The 17340-nt window shown below is 45.2% G+C and overlaps 1 protein-coding gene across 3 annotated transcripts; it reads right to left on the bottom strand.

The window, feature by feature from the left end:
* Window positions 1-903: 903 nt before the first annotated feature.
* Window positions 904-3999, bottom strand: POP4 (POP4 homolog, ribonuclease P/MRP subunit). 3 transcript variants are annotated; one of them, XM_041400657.1, is made up of 7 exons: window positions 3964-3999; window positions 3703-3755; window positions 3107-3330; window positions 2434-2511; window positions 2151-2212; window positions 1709-1810; window positions 904-1283 (listed from the first exon to the last, which is right to left on the bottom strand). In XM_041400657.1, the coding sequence occupies exons 1-7, from the start codon at window positions 3968-3970 to the stop codon at window positions 1147-1149; spliced, it is 663 nt and encodes a 220-aa protein (XP_041256591.1). In that variant the 5' UTR covers window positions 3971-3999; the 3' UTR covers window positions 904-1146. The 3 variants fall into 3 exon arrangements, with proteins under 3 accessions (XP_041256591.1, XP_041256592.1, XP_041256590.1); XM_041400658.1 differs by lacking the exon at window positions 3703-3755; XM_041400656.1 differs by lacking the exon at window positions 3964-3999 and having other exon boundaries at window positions 3703-3905.
* Between the last annotated feature and the right edge of the window lie 13341 nt (window positions 4000-17340).

A 17340-nucleotide genomic window follows, 5' to 3' on the forward strand; every position in this document is an offset into this window, starting at 1 on the left:
AGCCCAGCTACTCAGCTTTGGGGTGTGATTGTGTCAGGAACAGCCGTGTTCTCTTTAAAGAAATTACCCTGATTGGCTACAAATGCTTGAATGGTGACAGGGAAAAAAATTCCTAGGTATAAGTCTTTCATTTGATAGTGAAATTGATGAAAAGCTCCTGAAAATTACACTTAAAGCCACCACAGAAGCACTTTTATAACAGAAAAATGTTAAGCAATCTAAATTCAGGGGTCACTTCCACCTCCCAAACACGTCAGACCTGTCCAGTCAATGAGGGATTGTAATCTGAGCAATCAAAAATGAAGTGTACAGCAAAAAATAAAAAAGGGGCTGAGAGCAGACAAAGCACATAGCTCTGTGACAGGTTAAATATTCATAAAGCAATTCTGTGGGTAATTGAAATGCAAGATTGAATGGAGGTCACTTCCACCTGTGAATTTCTAGCTTCAAGTGGTTCCCTGTTCCGGGCTGTGCTGTATCCCTGCCCTGTGCCATGGCAATGTGTGCTATTGGTACAGATACCTGACTTAGCCTGAAAGCAGCAGGCTGGTAGTGAGCACTGGGCAGCAGCCAGCCTGCAGGGCTGCATGGCGACACATAATTATACATATACATTAACATTGTACACACCTGGTACCTGTAACAGTATCAACCCCAGCCAGGGCCACACTCAGGTAAAACCTGCCACTGAAACAATTTATTTGCATGTGCCTGCAGCAGGCCGAGATCTGATGCTGGCCCAGGAACAATGATTATAAACAGCATTTGTCAGCACCCGCAGTCTCACTGCAAGCACCTAACAGGCAGCTAAAGCCCAATTTATACAGAAAGCATTTATTACAGAGTTACAAAATATAATTGTCACTGCACAAATTTACACCTATAAACTGAAACAGAAGCCAGGTAGTTAATAATATAACTTTAATAGAAGACAAAATATTATATACAAATAAAAAAACCAGACACAACCAATTTCAACAGTCAGTGAGACTGCTTAAAGACAGCAGATACTGCTCATTCTTCAGTAAGAAGAAATGCTTTATAAATATTTCAGATGGCTGTTGCTTCTTCCATCTGCCAGAAAGCCTGCTCTTTGAGCTGCAGGAAAACAGACGTTTCTGTGAATGCTTCTGAGCCTCCATGAGATCACAGGTCAATAGTTCCTTTCAACTTGAATTTCTTTGCAGATCGCTCACTTGCTCTGAGCAGGAACTTGCTGCCGTAGATGTAGGAAATGAACCCATCAAGCTCCAGGCTAAACACGTTGTTAAGCTTGGGAACAACTGAAATGCAAAAGGACACAAACTGAACAAAGTGTGCTAGTGTAAGTCCCTGCTGTGGAAATATCCCGACACACCAGGGGATGTTATTCACCTGGAGATATGAGCCTTGACACATTTCAAGGTTTTTGTACTTTCTCAAGAGAAGAAAAATAACCCAAGCCTCCACGTTTAACTGGAATTACCAAAGATAATCCTCGTGCAGGAGCATACAGCTCAGTGTTGCACTTTTAAAAACTGCTCATCTCCAATGAGATGTGTTTTGGGCAAGATATTGGGCTGTTGGGTGGTGACTTCTGTCACTCTATGCAAAAAGCCAAAAGCACTGATATAAACCAATGCACTCAGAGGCACAAAATGAAGACTGTGCTCAAGAATTTTTTATGATTCCTGTCGTGAAAAGAACTGAAAAAGAATGCCTTGTATACCTTTTAATTTGTCCTCTTTAGTGATAATTTTGAAGACGTGCTTAAATTCCTGTAGAATGATTCCTGTTATCCCAACATAAGAGGGGCACTTTGATTTTGTAACTGAAAGAACAGAAGTAAATATTAGTAAATTTCAGATGCCTTTTACTTGCTCTTCTCCTGTTGCCTCATGATTTTAAATATTTTCAAACATAAACATTTAAATATTCTGAAATAATGTAGTTACAGTAATCACTGGTAAAATTTGCAGTTAACCTTTACAACCAACAACATGATTTTCAAGAGTAGTTGTAAAGTAATTAGAATTTTTAAAGAGAGAAATATGATCTCAACTATGTGATTCTAGTTAATGATACTGAAAGGAATTTAAAAATAAGCACCTGAACTGCAGGATCATCTCCTGAATTTCAGATGATGTTCTGCAAGCAAACAAACACAATACCTGTAACAATGGCTCCATGGAGATCAGCTTTGAGCAGCTTGCCCTGAATCATATGGGGTTGCCTTGAAGAAGAGAATGGGGTCAAAGAGGAAGGAAAAAAATCAAACTAACTGTCAGATTTACAAAATCCGACCATGACTATTATAATCACAGTAATTCTGTATTCTGTGACATAGTACCAAAATGCTTATCAGTTAGCCACAGTGTTTCAAGCAGTAACTCGGTAAAACTGGAAGTACCTACTGTATAAAACTCTGACTAAATTTAAAACATGCCAACGTACGCATCGGGTTTGAGTCCATGGCACAGGTCTCTGATGTACTGTTTCCAGAGCTCATGGAGTGGGAGGAAGATGGCATATCTGCAGTAAAAAAAAGATAAATTAGAAGTATTATACAAAATTTAGTTATAAAAAAGTCCATTGGTTGATTGCTGAAGTAGTCTGTATTTCCACAGAGTTGTCTGACATTTTTAAGTTACACAGCCTTAAGTTGCCCTGCAAGGTGACCCACTCCAAACAGCTGGTTTACTTTATAAAACAAGCACAAAGCATGCTCTTCTCTTCCAACCCAAAACAGTGATGTGTTTTAGAGCATCAGGCTAAGACTGAAGAGATCTCTCCTTTTTTCCCCACTCTTTTATCTCCCTGCTCACTCTTTTAGCATGATAAATTCAAGGAACCTTATGCAGAATTTTGACTCTTTGGTCACAGACAGTCCAACTTCACAAACTGAAGCCAGAGGGGATTGTGTCTGGGTTTGATTTCTTGTCATACTGAGGTACACAAAATGAGCTGAACAGAAATGAATCTTTCACCTGTGCACACAAGAGAACTCTTTTCATGCTGAAATGCCACGTGACTTTACACACTGCAGGGTTCCTATCCACATCAACATGCTGCTGCTTTCACACACTTTTGATGCATTACTACACAAAGAAGACATTTAAAGCCTTACCTTTGCTGCTCAGGTTCAATGTCAAACAGACGCAGCTCTCGCCTCTGCTTGGCAGTAAAACCTTTTGTTTTCCTCCTCTTTTGCTTGGTCTTTTTTTTATGGTAATGCTCCAGAACGACAGCTTTCCTCGTCAGCATGTCCTGGATGGCTTCATCTTTCATTTTGGGCATGCTGCGCTTCAGGAAGGCATGTACAAAGGTCTTGGCTTTTTCTGAGCCCTGGGGCTAAAGACACGTGAAAGGACGCTTTAAAATGGTATGTGTTAATTAAGTTAGAACTTGCTGCTGACCGGAGGTTTCAGCAAGTCGGCAAAATCTCGGTGGGAAGGGGAGATCTTCCCGTCAGGGCCAGAGGAGGGAGATGTTCCCACGCCGAAGGCCCTGCGGGCAGTGCCGAGCGCGGGCACTCACGTTTCGGAGGAAAAGCTCGTGTTTTGCATTTAGTTTGAAACAGCGAGTTCCGAGAGGGATATACAGGGGAACCCGGGGCCCCAACCCACCCCCGGCCCGGCGGTGCCTAACGGGGTTCAAAGGCCGTGCAGGAGGGGGAATCGCCAGGTGACCCCGGCAGGCGTTCCGGGGCCCGCACGGTCGTACCTGCAGCCGCAGCTCCCCGGTCTCCTCGGGCGGCAGCCGGCGGTACAGCTGCCCTGCAAGGCACGGCGGAGCGGGGTCACCCCCATCCCTGCGCCCCTCATCCTCCATCGCCCCACGGCGCCCGCCCCGCACCGCTCACCTTGCACCGCCCACCCTGCATCCCTCACTCTCCACCGCTCTCCCCTCGTCCTTCACACTCCATACCTCGCCCTCTATCTCTATCCCTCATCCCTCTGTCCCCTCTCTCCCCGGTCCCCTCACCCTCCATGGCGTGGCGGCGCAGCCGGCGCGTGCTGATGACGGTCGGTCGCGCATGCGCACAGCGGCGCTCCCGACCTGGCCACAAGAAGGCGCCGCTGCCCTCGGGAGCTGGCGGGCTGCCGTGAGGGGAGCGCCTGTAGTAATTGGCTGTTCACTACTCTTGTACTAATAAATCCTCTGAACTGGGAGACGCTGAGCAACAGATATTTCATTTACTGCAGTGGGGGAGTTTCTTTTTAAAAGCACTGTCAATCATACCTTCTGTAACACAAGCCACCTCATTTTCTGTGGTCATCCGCCGTGTGGGTCTGGTCACGGACACGCGTAGTGCACAGCTCCGGTGTTGAGTTCTGACATGTCTGTCCTTCCCACAGGAACAGCAGGGTCTGACTCGTCATGGGCTGCCTGGCCGTGCCAGTCCTCACTTCTCCCTCACGCTGCGGTCACTCCCACTACAGACGCTGAGAAGCACATTTACACGTTTCCTTCTGTTGCCTTATTTGCTCTGGAGATCTCCCTCACCCCCGAGATTTACCAGTGTGGTGCTGGAGCCAGCCACTGCCCAGGCTCCAGGGCCATGGCAGGCACAGGTCTCTCTGTCCCTACTAAAGCTCCTCCATTCCCATCTCTCCTGGCAGGAGAGACGTTCTTTCTTAGTCCCGCCCTGTCCCACACAGCCTCCAGCCACAGCCCTGGCTCTGCTCTCAGTGGTTAACAGTGTCTCAGATCTGTCCTGGAGCTGCACACCCAGCACATGAGATCTTGGGTTAAAATCAGCCCTCCTGTTTCTAGCAAGCAAGGTCAAGGCATGGGAAGATGCCACTCAATGTGGCTCTGACACATCAGGGCCTCTTTCCTTGTGGGGAAGGACAAAGTCCTGCTCGCTTAAAAAACAGAAGTGTCTTGAAACCAGCATGGCCAATTCCTTTTCCTGCCAGCCCCGTCCCAACTCCTGCAGTCCTCTGCTCAGGCATTATTCTTCTCCAAATACAGAAAATATTTATATTCTTGTCCCATGGCGATATTTGCCTAGCAGATAATTAAGCACTGCTTGGTAAAGGATATTTGGGGAGGGAGTTATGGAGGCAGGGTATAGGAAACATGATGATTTTGTTGAGTGCTGCTGTGGGGGCACAAAGGTATTAAAGTGATCCCTAACAGGGAATGAAATAGTAGATCTCTCTGGATGTGCGTAAAGGAGAAGGGGCTGGTGTCTGCAGAGTATTAAGCATGGTTTGTATCACAGACCTCCTGGCAGTTAAATACGTTACCACAGCAAGTGGATCTCTTGGTTTTACAAAGCATGGACTCCTTGAGTTGTCATTGCTACTATGAGAAGATCAATTTTCATGAATGGAGTACCAGGATAAGCGCTATGGGTCTTTAGGGCCGTATGAGTGCTCCTTCACTGGATTTATGCTGCAATTCTTAGGGCACTTCAGGGATTAATAGTCAAATCAGTGTTGGCGGTGCTGGTGTTGTAAATCCAATGATCCAGGCTAAACTGGTGCCTGGGGAAACCAGCCTCTTCCAACAGCTCTACATCTTCATTTCCCAATTTACCTTCAGATATAATGTCTGAGGGAGCGAGCTCAGCGCGTTAGTGTGTGTCCTGGCAAGAAGGCTCTGCGTCAGGAGTCGAGACTCACATCAAATAAACATGAAAAAGAATAGGTGAAGAAACTGAGAAACTGCAGGATAGGCAAAGACAGTTTGTAGACAAGAAGAAGAAGGCTCAGAGAAATGAGGAAGGATGGGTAAGATGTGAATGTAAAGTGATGTGGAAATATGCCAGCAAATAAGTATAATGCGTATTTTGGGATATACAGCACCCTGTCTTAGTGTCTTAGAATTTTGAAGCTTCTTACTTCGCGTAAATCCCCTTGGAATAGATTTGCAGTGATAAAGTTCCATGATATATATTATTAATACCATGTTATAGGTGCCAACATTGGTGTTTCTTATCCAATTAAATCTATATGGCTTTATTTATTGCAAAAATAGTAACACCCCACTCACACCTATGCAAACCCCTTTCATGGACACAATATAGCAGTGTGCCCTAGGGGAGGATATTGCTGTACCTTTTGAGGCTGCTGAACTGCAGGGATGGGCAAGGACCTGTGTGCAGGCCAGGCTGGGGAACAGCAGTGTCCTGGGAGAGCTGGGTGGCTGTAGAGCAATTACACCATGAGCTTTATTGTGACAGTCACAGAAAGCTAAAACTTGAGATGTGAAGTGACCAAAGACAGTATAATTAAAGATGTTTGTGTGACACAAGGATAGCAGATCAGGGATTAAAAAAAAAAAAAAGTAATTATGAACTGAAGCAAGAGATGAGCGTGAAGTTAACTGGTGTGTGCAAAAAGTCACTGGGCTGTAATCACTGTTATACTTTTGCTGACAGTGATGCAGGAAATAAATACTGTAATTCTCTAGAAGGACTGTCTCAGCAAGCATTTGAGCTCTCAAGATCAATATAGTTTATTCCTCTTGGCCAAATTGTATTAGCAGCTGAATTTGGTCCCTAGGGACATCTGTACTGGTGAAAATAATTTCCATTTAAAGCCCTCTGATCTGATTTCCTCTATCCAGATAATACAATTCCCACCCCCTTCCCATGGCTGTGCTGAAGCAGCATCCATCCAGTCCGTGTCAGCCTGCCACCATCCCACAGCTCCTGCCTGCACCCAGCCTTGGCATCCTGCTCCTGACATCTCCTTTGGGCCTGGGGGAGCAGTTTTAGGGCCCGTGGCTGACCATACCCAGCGCAGCTGTTCTCCCCCAGCACTGGCTGTGCAGCCAGCACCTTTCCAGGGGGTCAGCACTCAGGGTTCCCTGGAAATACCTGTCTGGGAAAGGGTCATGTCTGGGGGTGGTGGGTGGGTGGGCAGGGTGAAATCTGCCATCCAGCCTGGTGGGAACATGGAGTGAGTGACATGGGTAGCCTGTATCTTCACCTCGTGTCAGTGTAGGTATGCCAGAGGAAGGTTTGCAATATTTGTGTGCGAGCCCAAACTCTTGCATTAGGGCCTTGGTTGAGTGATTTTAGATTGCTGTGTTTGACTGATGAGCAGCATCTTCTGAAGTACCATGTATCCCTCAAATGTGTCTTTTCCATATATTTGTCCATTAATTTTTCTGCTTTACCAGCTCGCCCTTAACTCAAGGCTTGTCATCATGTTGTGCCCCCGCCCCAAGCTGACAAACTGTCCTTCCCAGCTGAAGGGTCATTATTTCCTTGCAGTCCTGGCTCCTTCTCATCTCAAATCACAGCTGCTGCTCCAGGGCACAGACAAAAGACTGGCTTGTCTGTGCCTGACAGAAACAAGAAAGCGCTGGGAAGCACAGTCCAAATAGATCTCAGTGGCAGAGACATCAGAAGCAAGTAATCATCCAAAACTGTTTGCAGAAAATCCCAATGGTTTAATAGCTGGGTTTTAAAAAATCAAAGTGAAACAAGGCGGGTTTTTGGCAGGCTGTGCCGTGTCTCTACAGCTGCTCACACTAGAGGGCAGCCCGAGACTGTACAGTGCTGTTGGAATTCAGCTCAATGTCTCAGAGTAAAAAATAAATTATAAAAGTTTACAAATTGTGTCCTCTTACGGAAGAAATGTGCCCCTCTGCAGCTTGGTTTGGCATACAGAGCTCCAGTTCCTTCACATACCAGCCTTTTCTGCATCACAGTATCAGTGAAAAGAGGATTGTGAAGGAATTCCATTTCACCACAAATTAAGGAGGCCATTTTTTTAAACACCAATAAATTCTTATATCAAAATAAGAAGCCACATCCGTCTTAAAATACTTAAAATATGAGCAACCCTAGAATACCTGGAAATAACTACTGCAAACTACAAGTACCCAGCCTTGGCACACAGAGCAGTGCTAAAACAGCAACACTTGCTTCCCAAAGCAGTAGCAAGCTGAGGCTTTGGCAGCTGATGTTTGGTTTCCCTGTGTGCTGGGATCACGTATGATCCAAACACACATCAGCATGACAAGCACCACTTCTGCTCCTGAACACCTTGTATTTACTAATTAATACCAGCATTCAGCATTCATGTATTATTCCATGAGAGTGTCTCACAGTTATCACTTTTGTTATGCTTTGAGTCTCATTTAGAACTTGTTGAATATTCTATTTTAAAACTTAATTAACATTGGCTCACTTGTGATAGGGAGGTATGATGCAAAAATGAGTATTAACAATAGTAAATTAGAAAGTAATAATAGTCATTGGAGTTTAAGGTATTTCATTTGGTTTTGGTTAAACTACATAAAATTAACACAATTCATTACAATTTGAAAATAATACAGGTGAATTGAAAACAAAAGGTGTATGCTAATATAATTTGTGTTTCCCTGCAGCATCTTTGCTGTGTTTCCCAGCAGGTGCTGGGGCCAGAGGCAGGGGGAGGACACCCTGCAGCCCAGGGGGCTGTGGCTGGGGCCGTGGGCACTGCCTCTGGCACTGTGACCCCGGAGGGAGCAGGAGGCTCCAGCCACGCTGGGCAGTGTCTGCAGCATGGCCCCCTCCTGCCCAGCTCCCAGCCAGCAGCTGCTCCCTGCCAAACAGCCACCGTGCCTGGAGTTACAACTGCTGTGAAATCCCAGGGAAGCTGAGAAGGTTCATTAACTGAACAGATACGATTTTCTCGTTTTTCCTCTATAATGAGGCATCCTTCTCAAAAGCATCACTCTCAGCAAAGCCCTGCTCCTGCCAGGCTCTTTGGAAGCAGCATGCTGAGGCTGTCAGGAGTGAGCCATTCCTTTTAACACAGCAAGCCTGCCTGTGCACCTCCAAAGGATGCAGCTGCTGAATACACTCTGGAACGGCTCCTCTGCAGCACTCAGCTTCAGGTCCCGCTGGTTTGAATGCGTCTGTCACAGCACGCCAGCGCATGAGAGTCCTGCCCAGAGGACCTGTGTGTCTCAGGTGGAGTGACCCAGAGGAAAACAAGTGGGAGCTATTTGTCTGTTGAAACTGGGCTGATTGAGCCCCGTTGGCACAATCAGCACCTGAACTAGCAGTGTCCCGAGCTGCTGCCTGAGGCAGTCTGAGGGGAGAGCTGCGATTCCCAGCTGATAGGGAGTGGTGCATACTCACACAGGGTGCTGCTAACCCACAGCGCGGCTGGGACCATGTTGGTAATGCATGGAGGCAGCATTACATTTATAAAGTTCCTGGTTATCTACATTGGTGTTTTATCAACTAATTATAGAGGCATCAGTGACTGTATAACGTGTGACCCAAACCATCAAGGGAAATTCAGCTAAATCCCCCTCACTGGAGTGCAGTGGAGGGCACTGAGCTGTGCTCAGGACTCTTGAAGTTTTCATCCATGGGAATGTGAAAAGCTGTCACAGCATCTGAGGGCTTGAACTCCCACTGCAGGCAGGGTCCTTATGAGCAGTGGTCAGCTCCTTGCACAGAGCTGGCGATGAGGCATTCAGCTCCCTGCCTGTAATCCCATTTCTTCGGGACTGCTGAAGTGTGGTGGGGCAGTGAGGGGGTTAATGCTGCAGCAGTCCTTTGATAATTGAAAAGGAAAAAAGCCCATCCGAAGCTAAGCAAAACAACCCCCTGTTTGAGGTCAGTGCTCTAGTAAGTGCTTTTTAAAGAAACAATAACCTGGTGCAATAGAAAACATTCTGTCCCTCTCTTCAGTAGAAATCTGATAAACCACAGAGAGGCAGCTGTCCAAGGAGATAAAAGTAATAAATGTGGCTGCAGTTCGGGAGTGAGTTAGGCTGTCAGGCTGGTAATTAAATGAAAGCCCTCTCAGGAAATGCTGGAAGCTAATAGATACACATGGAGATGCCAATTCATTTGCCTCAGCAATATATGTTAATTTTAGCATGGGATTAATTTATACATTTTGCAGTGGGACGAAATGGCAAGGATGGGAGGGGGAGAGCTTTCTGGTGGTAGAGATTATTAAGCACCTTATACTTGTTAAAAACAGAACAGTGTGTGAAAATGTCAGAGAGAAAATGTTTAATTTAAGTACATTCTCTAAACAGAGTTCACTAATCACAGGCTTATACCTGACCCAAAGCACTCTTGCAGACAGCTGCCAGGGGCTCCTTGGCTTTGCCACAGCTCAGTAAATACAGAGCCCTAGTTAGCAGGTAGCTCGAGTCACTCTGTGTTGCTGTGGTTTAAAGGATTTCTGAGTTATGAGAGTGTGAAATGAGGAGTGCTGCAGGGGTGGATCCCACTGCAGGAAGAACAGCGGTTATTTGGGACTACAGCAAGCTCAAGGATGGATGCTCTGGCAAGTGTACAGAGGAGCTGCAGGAAAGGACAGATTTGTATGTAAAAGCACGCTGGTAATCACTGAGAGCTGGTAATCACCAAGAGCTGGTAATCTTCAGCAGAGCTGGTGGTCACCACAGAGCTGTGTGTGCCATGCAGGCTCGGGACAGTGAGCAAGTCACTGCTCAGGACCCCATCAGCTTTAGCTGTGTGGCACACTGACCACAGAGCTGCCCAGCTCCTTCTGGTTTATGGTTATCCTGTTCTGGAAGAAAGCTAATTCTGAGGGCAGGCAGACACTGAAGTAGGGGAGATGTTCTCCTGCGGAGGGCAGTGAGGGGGCTGTGACCCTGCTGTGCCTCAGGAGGTGGGTGTTTGTGTGCTACTGCCTCTCTCTGAGGTCCTTTTTGAAGCTTGCATCACTTCAGTGCTATCTGTCACAGGTGCTCTCATGTAGCACCCCTGCAGCTCCAGGTGCACAGCTGAGAACAGACATGCTGCTCCCAGTGCATGCCCAGGCCCCCGGTGAGTCTGGAGCTGCCAGTGCTGGTGTCTGCCAGGGCAGCACCAGGTGCTGCTGGGGACACGAAATGAGGCCCTGATTTACACATCCAAGTGTGGCATTAAGGGCTTGACTACGGGTATCTCAGCGCTGAAACACACACTGCAGCACAGCAGGCTTCTTTCTAAAAAAAGCACTCTGATCTGTGAAATTATCAGCATTGAGGCAGCAGAAGCAAAGCAGATTTTCCTTTATTTTCTTCTGCCTTAGAGGACGAATACTTACTTGCCCTTCAGTATGATTACAGCCCATTTACCAACACTTCTTTTTTTTTGAATTCAGTCCTACATTTTGGAACAGTCACAAGGAAGAAGTGTGTCTTTTCAGAGCCTGGAGCAGCCAGAACAAGGGTAAAGTTTATTTAACAAAAATAATAGTTCCAGCTGAATACATATTGTAAAATTACAGTATCATTTAAAGTAAAATAGAAATGGTTGTGGGTCAGGTCAGGGAAGGAAGATAATGACATCTGCTGCAAAGTGCATCCAACAACTGTCTTCAAATTTTAAAGTTTTTTTTTTAATTGGATGTTTTTTCTTTTCTCTGTGTAATTATACAAAATAATATAATTTAAAAAAATGTACTAGATGCTGAAAGCAAGGTGGAGGCTTGCTCAGGGATTGCAAGTAGAAGCATTATAAGCAGTGTCTCAAATGCTGATTTCAGAGCTGTGGGCTCTGTCTTTCCAGGATGGAGGTCTGTATCCTTCCTGTCCACACATGTGTCCCCTAAGGGACATCCTCCCTGCATGGCTGGCCAGGGCAGGACCCTGAGGGACCCCATGAGGGCTGCACACTCCTTGCTTAACAGCCATTGCCCTGATGCCACAGAAGTCACCCTTGATCCCTTTTGCTCCAGACTGCAGCTGTCAAAATCCACACTCTTCATGAGAAGGAGTGTTGTTACCCACTTTTGATAATGGTATTTTTAGTTGGCTCTTGCCACTCTTGCTACACAGTCTGGCTGCTGTGTCTCCTCCCAGGCACTGCTCTAGTGCCCTGCTGCCCCTGCTCCAAGGGCTCTCAGTGTTTCCATAACACTAGGAGGTGGGCTGGGAACAAATCCAGGAGTATCCTGGCAGTCCTACCAGCATCAGCCCTGGGTGAGCTGTGGGAGACATGGAGGAGTCAGGAGAGCTCATGTCTTTACAGGAGGGGCTCCTGTGCCAAGGAGATCATCCTAATGAAACCCTGCCTATCCCCTGAGGACTGACTTACAGGCATTCTAAGGGACTGTGGGGCATGCTTTAATGTGTCTTTGTCTTGACACTACTGAATCGTACTGGGTCCTTCAATAACCCTGGCATTTAAACACAGATGTTGTGTGTTGTCCTTTTCTTATGAATTGAAAAAAAAAAAAAAAGGAAGAAATAATAATTTTCCTCATTGTCATGCTTGTAAAAATATCAAGCTCCACAGCTGAGACATTTTTGGTGCTCACACAGATATAGAGTCAGTTCTGGGGGTAGGAAATAGGGATGTTCCAGTTGCCGGTGTTGATACATTCCCTGCAACTCAGATTCTGCTCTGGCTGGGAAGCACCCAGGCATTCCCCATCTTTGGCCAGAGGTGATGACTGAGCACAGCAGCTGGAGCCCTCGTTCTCTCTGAGTGTGAGGAGGCGTTTCCAGAGCCCAGCCCCTCTCCAGGTGCGGCACAACAGCTCCACTCCGGTCCTGCTGCTGCCTCGAGCTGTGCTGTAAAACCAGCTGAGCCTCCCACATGGCAGCGTGATTTACTAAACCACTAAGATATTGGGTCAGCCTTGTAAATCATTTTAATTATTTCACTAAACAAGTTGTGGAAATAGATCAATAGAAAATATGGCATTCAGGTTTACAGTGCTGTGCATTCATTATGGGAAAGGAGTTATATTAACTGATTTAGGAGCTAATAATAACTGAAAATAACAATTTAATGGAAACATTCCAATCCTGCACTTTCAAAGCAGGATGTAGCTATATGCAGTCTAGTCATTTTAATCTCAGTCAAGTATACAGAGCAATCTTTTGACTCTCAGAGAAATGTCAGTCAAGTACAAGTACTTGCAGACTTTCAGCATCCCATAAATTACATTATAATAAAACCAAAACAAAGAAACTGTCAAAACCCATTTTTGCATACTGGCAGGGTCACACGAACCAGACACATGAAAAATAAGAAAATATATTGCAATCTAACAAAGTGAAAGAGTTGCACAATAGGGGCTGCTTTCCTCTTGCAGTTTGTATTTGTGTGAGACTATAGTTTGTGTTGCAGAGCTTGAGGGACACTTTTCTCTCTAAGATATTGGGGTTTTATCTCAAACATCTGAATGGTAAATATATGCTATATTTCTGTGAATATACACTATATTTGTGATTTATATATGCAAGGAGACAGGGAGGAAAGCAAACCAGAAAAACCTAATCTCACCTGTGCAGCAAAAGCCAGGTCTCACCATTCAGTAGCTGGGGTCAGCATTGCTCTGTTACAATTATTTTACTGTAGCCGAACTTAATTTGGTATGCTGTGTCCTGGTTTTCTTAATGCATGCACGACAGTCACCTGTGCTGTTAAAATATTTCCTCCTGAAATAAGCTGTACATTGTGACTCTTTAATGCCTTATTGGCCATGGAGTAACTGCTGAAGCCAGCAGCAGGACTGTGGGCAGAATTGGAGCTGCAATCAGATAGTGCCCCTGTGTCAGGCTGGTTCCAAAGCCTGCAGCCTCCTGATAGGCAGTTGTCACACCAGCTATCTCCACTCTGCTTTGCAGGCACAGTTAAGCTTTTCTTTAAGCCCTCAGGCTAGATAGCTTTGGAATTATGCACTTCATCACACCCCAATTAGCTAGGGATGCATGACACAACCATTTTCAGTTTGTTTAGGTGGGAAAGTACCTTATTTTGCTTCTTGGTTCAGCACGTGAAGAAAAAAACACACCCCCTTTTTCTCCACCGGGAAAAGCTTGTTTGAGAGCAGAGTGAAACTTCGAGCTGTGTCAAATCATGCTGTTCCTGCTTATTTACCTGTGTCCTTGAGCTCCATCTGGCTGTTTTGGGAATGCTAAGTGTTGCTAAAATAAAAATGAATGGTTTCAGCGTGACCGCAGCACTTGCTGAGCACATTCCCCATGCAGGCTGTGCTGTAGGGGTGTCTCGTGGTCCTGAGCCCCCAGAGCAGGTGAAGTTGTTTCCCAGGTAAATGGTTCCCAAGACTCCCCTCACCATTTTGCAGTTGCACTCCCAGCTGTAAACAACACACTGGACGGATGTTTTTCCCTAGCCAGCAGCAATAGATGAGCACTGAATGAAGGGAAACATGAACACATGGCATTTTCATGGCCCTGAACGTGAGCAGGGCTTTCTCTGGTGCTGCTGTGCTCTAAAAACTGGCTGTGGCAAGGTTTGAATTACCCAGGGTAATGAGCCTAAACTGGGTTGACTTTTCCATACACATTTACAAGCACGTTGACAAACACTTTCTGAACCCAGCAAAACTCCTTGCATTTGCTTTTGAGATGGTTTTCTTTAGTGAAATGCTTTAGTCTAGCATAAGTAGTGTAAGACCTCTCTGGTCATTAAATAATTAACTCTGGTTCATAAAGGCAGTTTATGTTCTTAAAAAATACAGCAAAAGTTCAGCTACTCGCATTTGACACTGGGCAAGCTGGATTTAGTTCCTTTTATTGAGTCTTGTCATTAAGTCATGTTACAGCTGCCATTCTGACAGGAGCCTGCTGTGGTTGCTGACTGCTCTGTGCTGAGCCCACCTTCTGTCTCTCACTAGTGCTGGGGAACTGCAAGGTGACCACACCCACAAATCCCTCCAGGACTGAAGCACTAATAGGTACTCGGTTTTGGTCTTCCTGTCTTGTCAAACCCTGCTTGCTTCTCTGGAGACTGAAAGGCCAGGGTTATTAATTATTAAAGGATGTCATAAGGAGTCTGTCTGTGTGGTTCTTGGCTAGCTTGGGTGCAAAGTCATTATCAGTGACTTAACCATAAATGGAGGTTCATTCTAACCAGGATTGCAATTAGCACCTTGCTGTGCATTTAACTAACTTGCGACTTGCATATCACTGTACTATAAAAGTTGAAATTATATCCAGGCACTCTGTAAATGGATTACACTATTATCATTATTTGTAGCACTGAATGATTGTACTTTTACTGTCTTGCACTGAATTAGCATAAATGAATAACAAATACGAGTGTATTCGGTAAAGACCATAAAGTAACTGATGTTTCCTTAATCAAACTGTAAATTTTCACTGTCTCATTTGATTTTGTTGCCTTTAGCTTCTCTTGTGCACTTTCTCAAGTGCTGCATTCCCCTCAGGGTACCAGGTATCACTGACAGACATGGTCCAGCTTAGATCATCACTCAGTACAGTTATCCCTTGGCCTGACTTGGGTTTAGATGTGCACACTGTGTCTTTGTCTGAAGGTTTATCGACATTCCCAAGCAAGTGCAGCTCCGGAGCTCACGCGCTGCTTGTCTCAGTCAGGGTGAGACACACTGGGTAGGTAGGCACTGCTGGCTTCCCAGGGCACTGTAAATTCAGGATAGCACTGGGGGGTGTTTCAGCAGCATCCAAATTCCTGCCACAGACACAGGATGACTATCTAGGGAAAACAGGCTTTTAAATCTTCAGGCACTTGAGAGTCCCTTTAGGAAGAGATGGGTGGCTTTTCCTTGTGCTCCCACTGTCCCTGCCTGCTCAGAGCAGTGGGAGCAGCAGTGGCTGTTCTGCCAGACCAGAGTGTGAGGCTGAGCAGTGCCCTGGGACACTGGGCAGGAGCTTTCCTGAGCAGCACTGGCTGTGGCTGGCAGCCTGGTAATGCAGCCCCTGCCATCCTGCTTTCAGTGCTTTGCAGGGGATCCCAGAAAAGAAAGACAAATTAGGAGTCCTCAGCACCATGCTGGTGATGCTCCATGGGCTCCAGAGAACTGACTCACTCTCTGATTCTCAGAACACACACGAACCCCCAGCCCAGGGCTGCCTGACGACAGGAAAGGACACGTTAATTCTCAAGGGGGAATTCAGCTCTCAGATCCTTGGCTAGATCTGGCCAAGCTGCTCCTCTCTGGGTCACAGCCACCACCAGATTGCTCTCCTGAGGGAAGGATGAGGCAAAGCAAAGACGGTGTCAGAGTCCTGGCACTGACCTTCCTCACACCCGGCCCAAGAGCACAGACACACTCCCTGAGGGGCTGGTGACACATTTGTAAAACTGCGAAGACAGTTGGTTAATGACACACTGACAGGTATCCATCACTGGGATCAACTCTGACAACTCTGGAAGCACTGAAATGCAACAGTCCAGAACAGTAAGTAAATAAATTACAGCATAGGCATTAAAAAGAGGCTCTGTCATGGGAATTTAGAGCTAAATCTCATGTTTAACCTAGACTGTTAATACAGACAGACTCTGTTTAAAAAAAAAAAAAAAAAAAAAAAAAAAAACAACCCAAAAAAAACAAAAAAAAAAAAAACCAACCACCAAAATATTAAAACCTACTATAAAAACACAACACTTGAAAATCAGAAATTTGCTACTAATTTTTTGCCAAACAGTTGACTTTGACTGCCAGCCTAAATATCAACACCTGCCTAGGTACTATGTTGATTACCCTAAAACCCAAAATGAGTCACAATACTCACTGGATTGTCAGAGCAACTTCAAAGCCTGAAAAATATTTAGTAATGAAGGATTCCTATTTTAATTTATTAAAATAAATCAATGACTTCAGATTTCCAAGCAAAATGACAATAAAATCAAAAAATAAGATCCCATTTCTGTGGTCATCTGTTTTTTCACCTGTATAATGCTCCCAAAGACTTAATCTGTTGCTTCCTATTTCAAGGATAATACTAACACAGAGATGAATGAAAGTTTTTGAAAGATCTGTTCATGGAATAGAAATAAAAGTAACACCCCCTTTCCCATCTTTCCCAGAGTAAATCCCAAACATTTCCTGTTAGGAAAGTATAATCTTCAATTGAACTGTAAACATTTTTGAATTATTTATGAAGATCTTGGTAGTTTAGTTTGCATTACACTACAGATGATTTTCCATATGAGATTTAAGAACCAGTTCAATAATACCAGGAAAGGAAATCTATACGCAACAAATAGGGAAATCCATTCACTAACTCTACATCACAGTCCTCTTTGATTCAACTCTTAATGTAACTGAGTTTTACTTGCAATGTCCATAATTGCTATAATTCAAAGGTGGGCAGTCACCAGAGGAGAAATAGGAGATTTCAATCCACTCGTTGCCATTAGCATGGATCATTAAAAAAAGCCACCTTGTTCAGTGTTAAATTTTGGATTGTCATTGTTCTAGATCCGAAGCACATATTTTTCCTGACTGGCTTCATTATAATATTATCCATCTTTACTCAGCAGAGGTTGCTGTGTCTTATAAACTTGGTCTAAACTCAGCAACAACCCCCAACTTGCCCTTCCTCCATCTTCCCCATCCCTGTCACACACAGCTGCTGCTGTGTTGGGGCAGGACAGGCTGATGCCTTGCTGGGATTCTTCAAGCCTTCATCTTGGTC

The sequence above is a fragment of the Onychostruthus taczanowskii genome, unplaced genomic scaffold, assembly GCF_017590055.1.
Source record: "Onychostruthus taczanowskii isolate IOZ18803 unplaced genomic scaffold, ASM1759005v1 scaffold18, whole genome shotgun sequence".
Taxonomy (NCBI): Eukaryota; Metazoa; Chordata; class Aves; order Passeriformes; family Passeridae; genus Onychostruthus; species Onychostruthus taczanowskii.

What these genes read in the sequence shown, in the direction of transcription:
- POP4 (XM_041400656.1), bottom strand. Translation starts at nt 3,810, where the DNA reads ATGGAGGATGAGGGGCGCAGGGATGGGGGTGACCCCGCTCCGCCGTGC. An exon ending in CCGGGGAGCTGCGGCTGCAG is followed by an intron (nt 3,331 to 3,702) that starts GTACGACCGTGC and finishes ACGTGTCTTTAG; the next exon opens with CCCCAGGGCTCAGAAAAAGC. An exon ending in CCATGGAGCCATTGTTACAG is followed by an intron (nt 1,811 to 2,150) that starts GTATTGTGTTTG and finishes CTGTTCTTTCAG; the next exon opens with TTACAAAATCAAAGTGCCCC.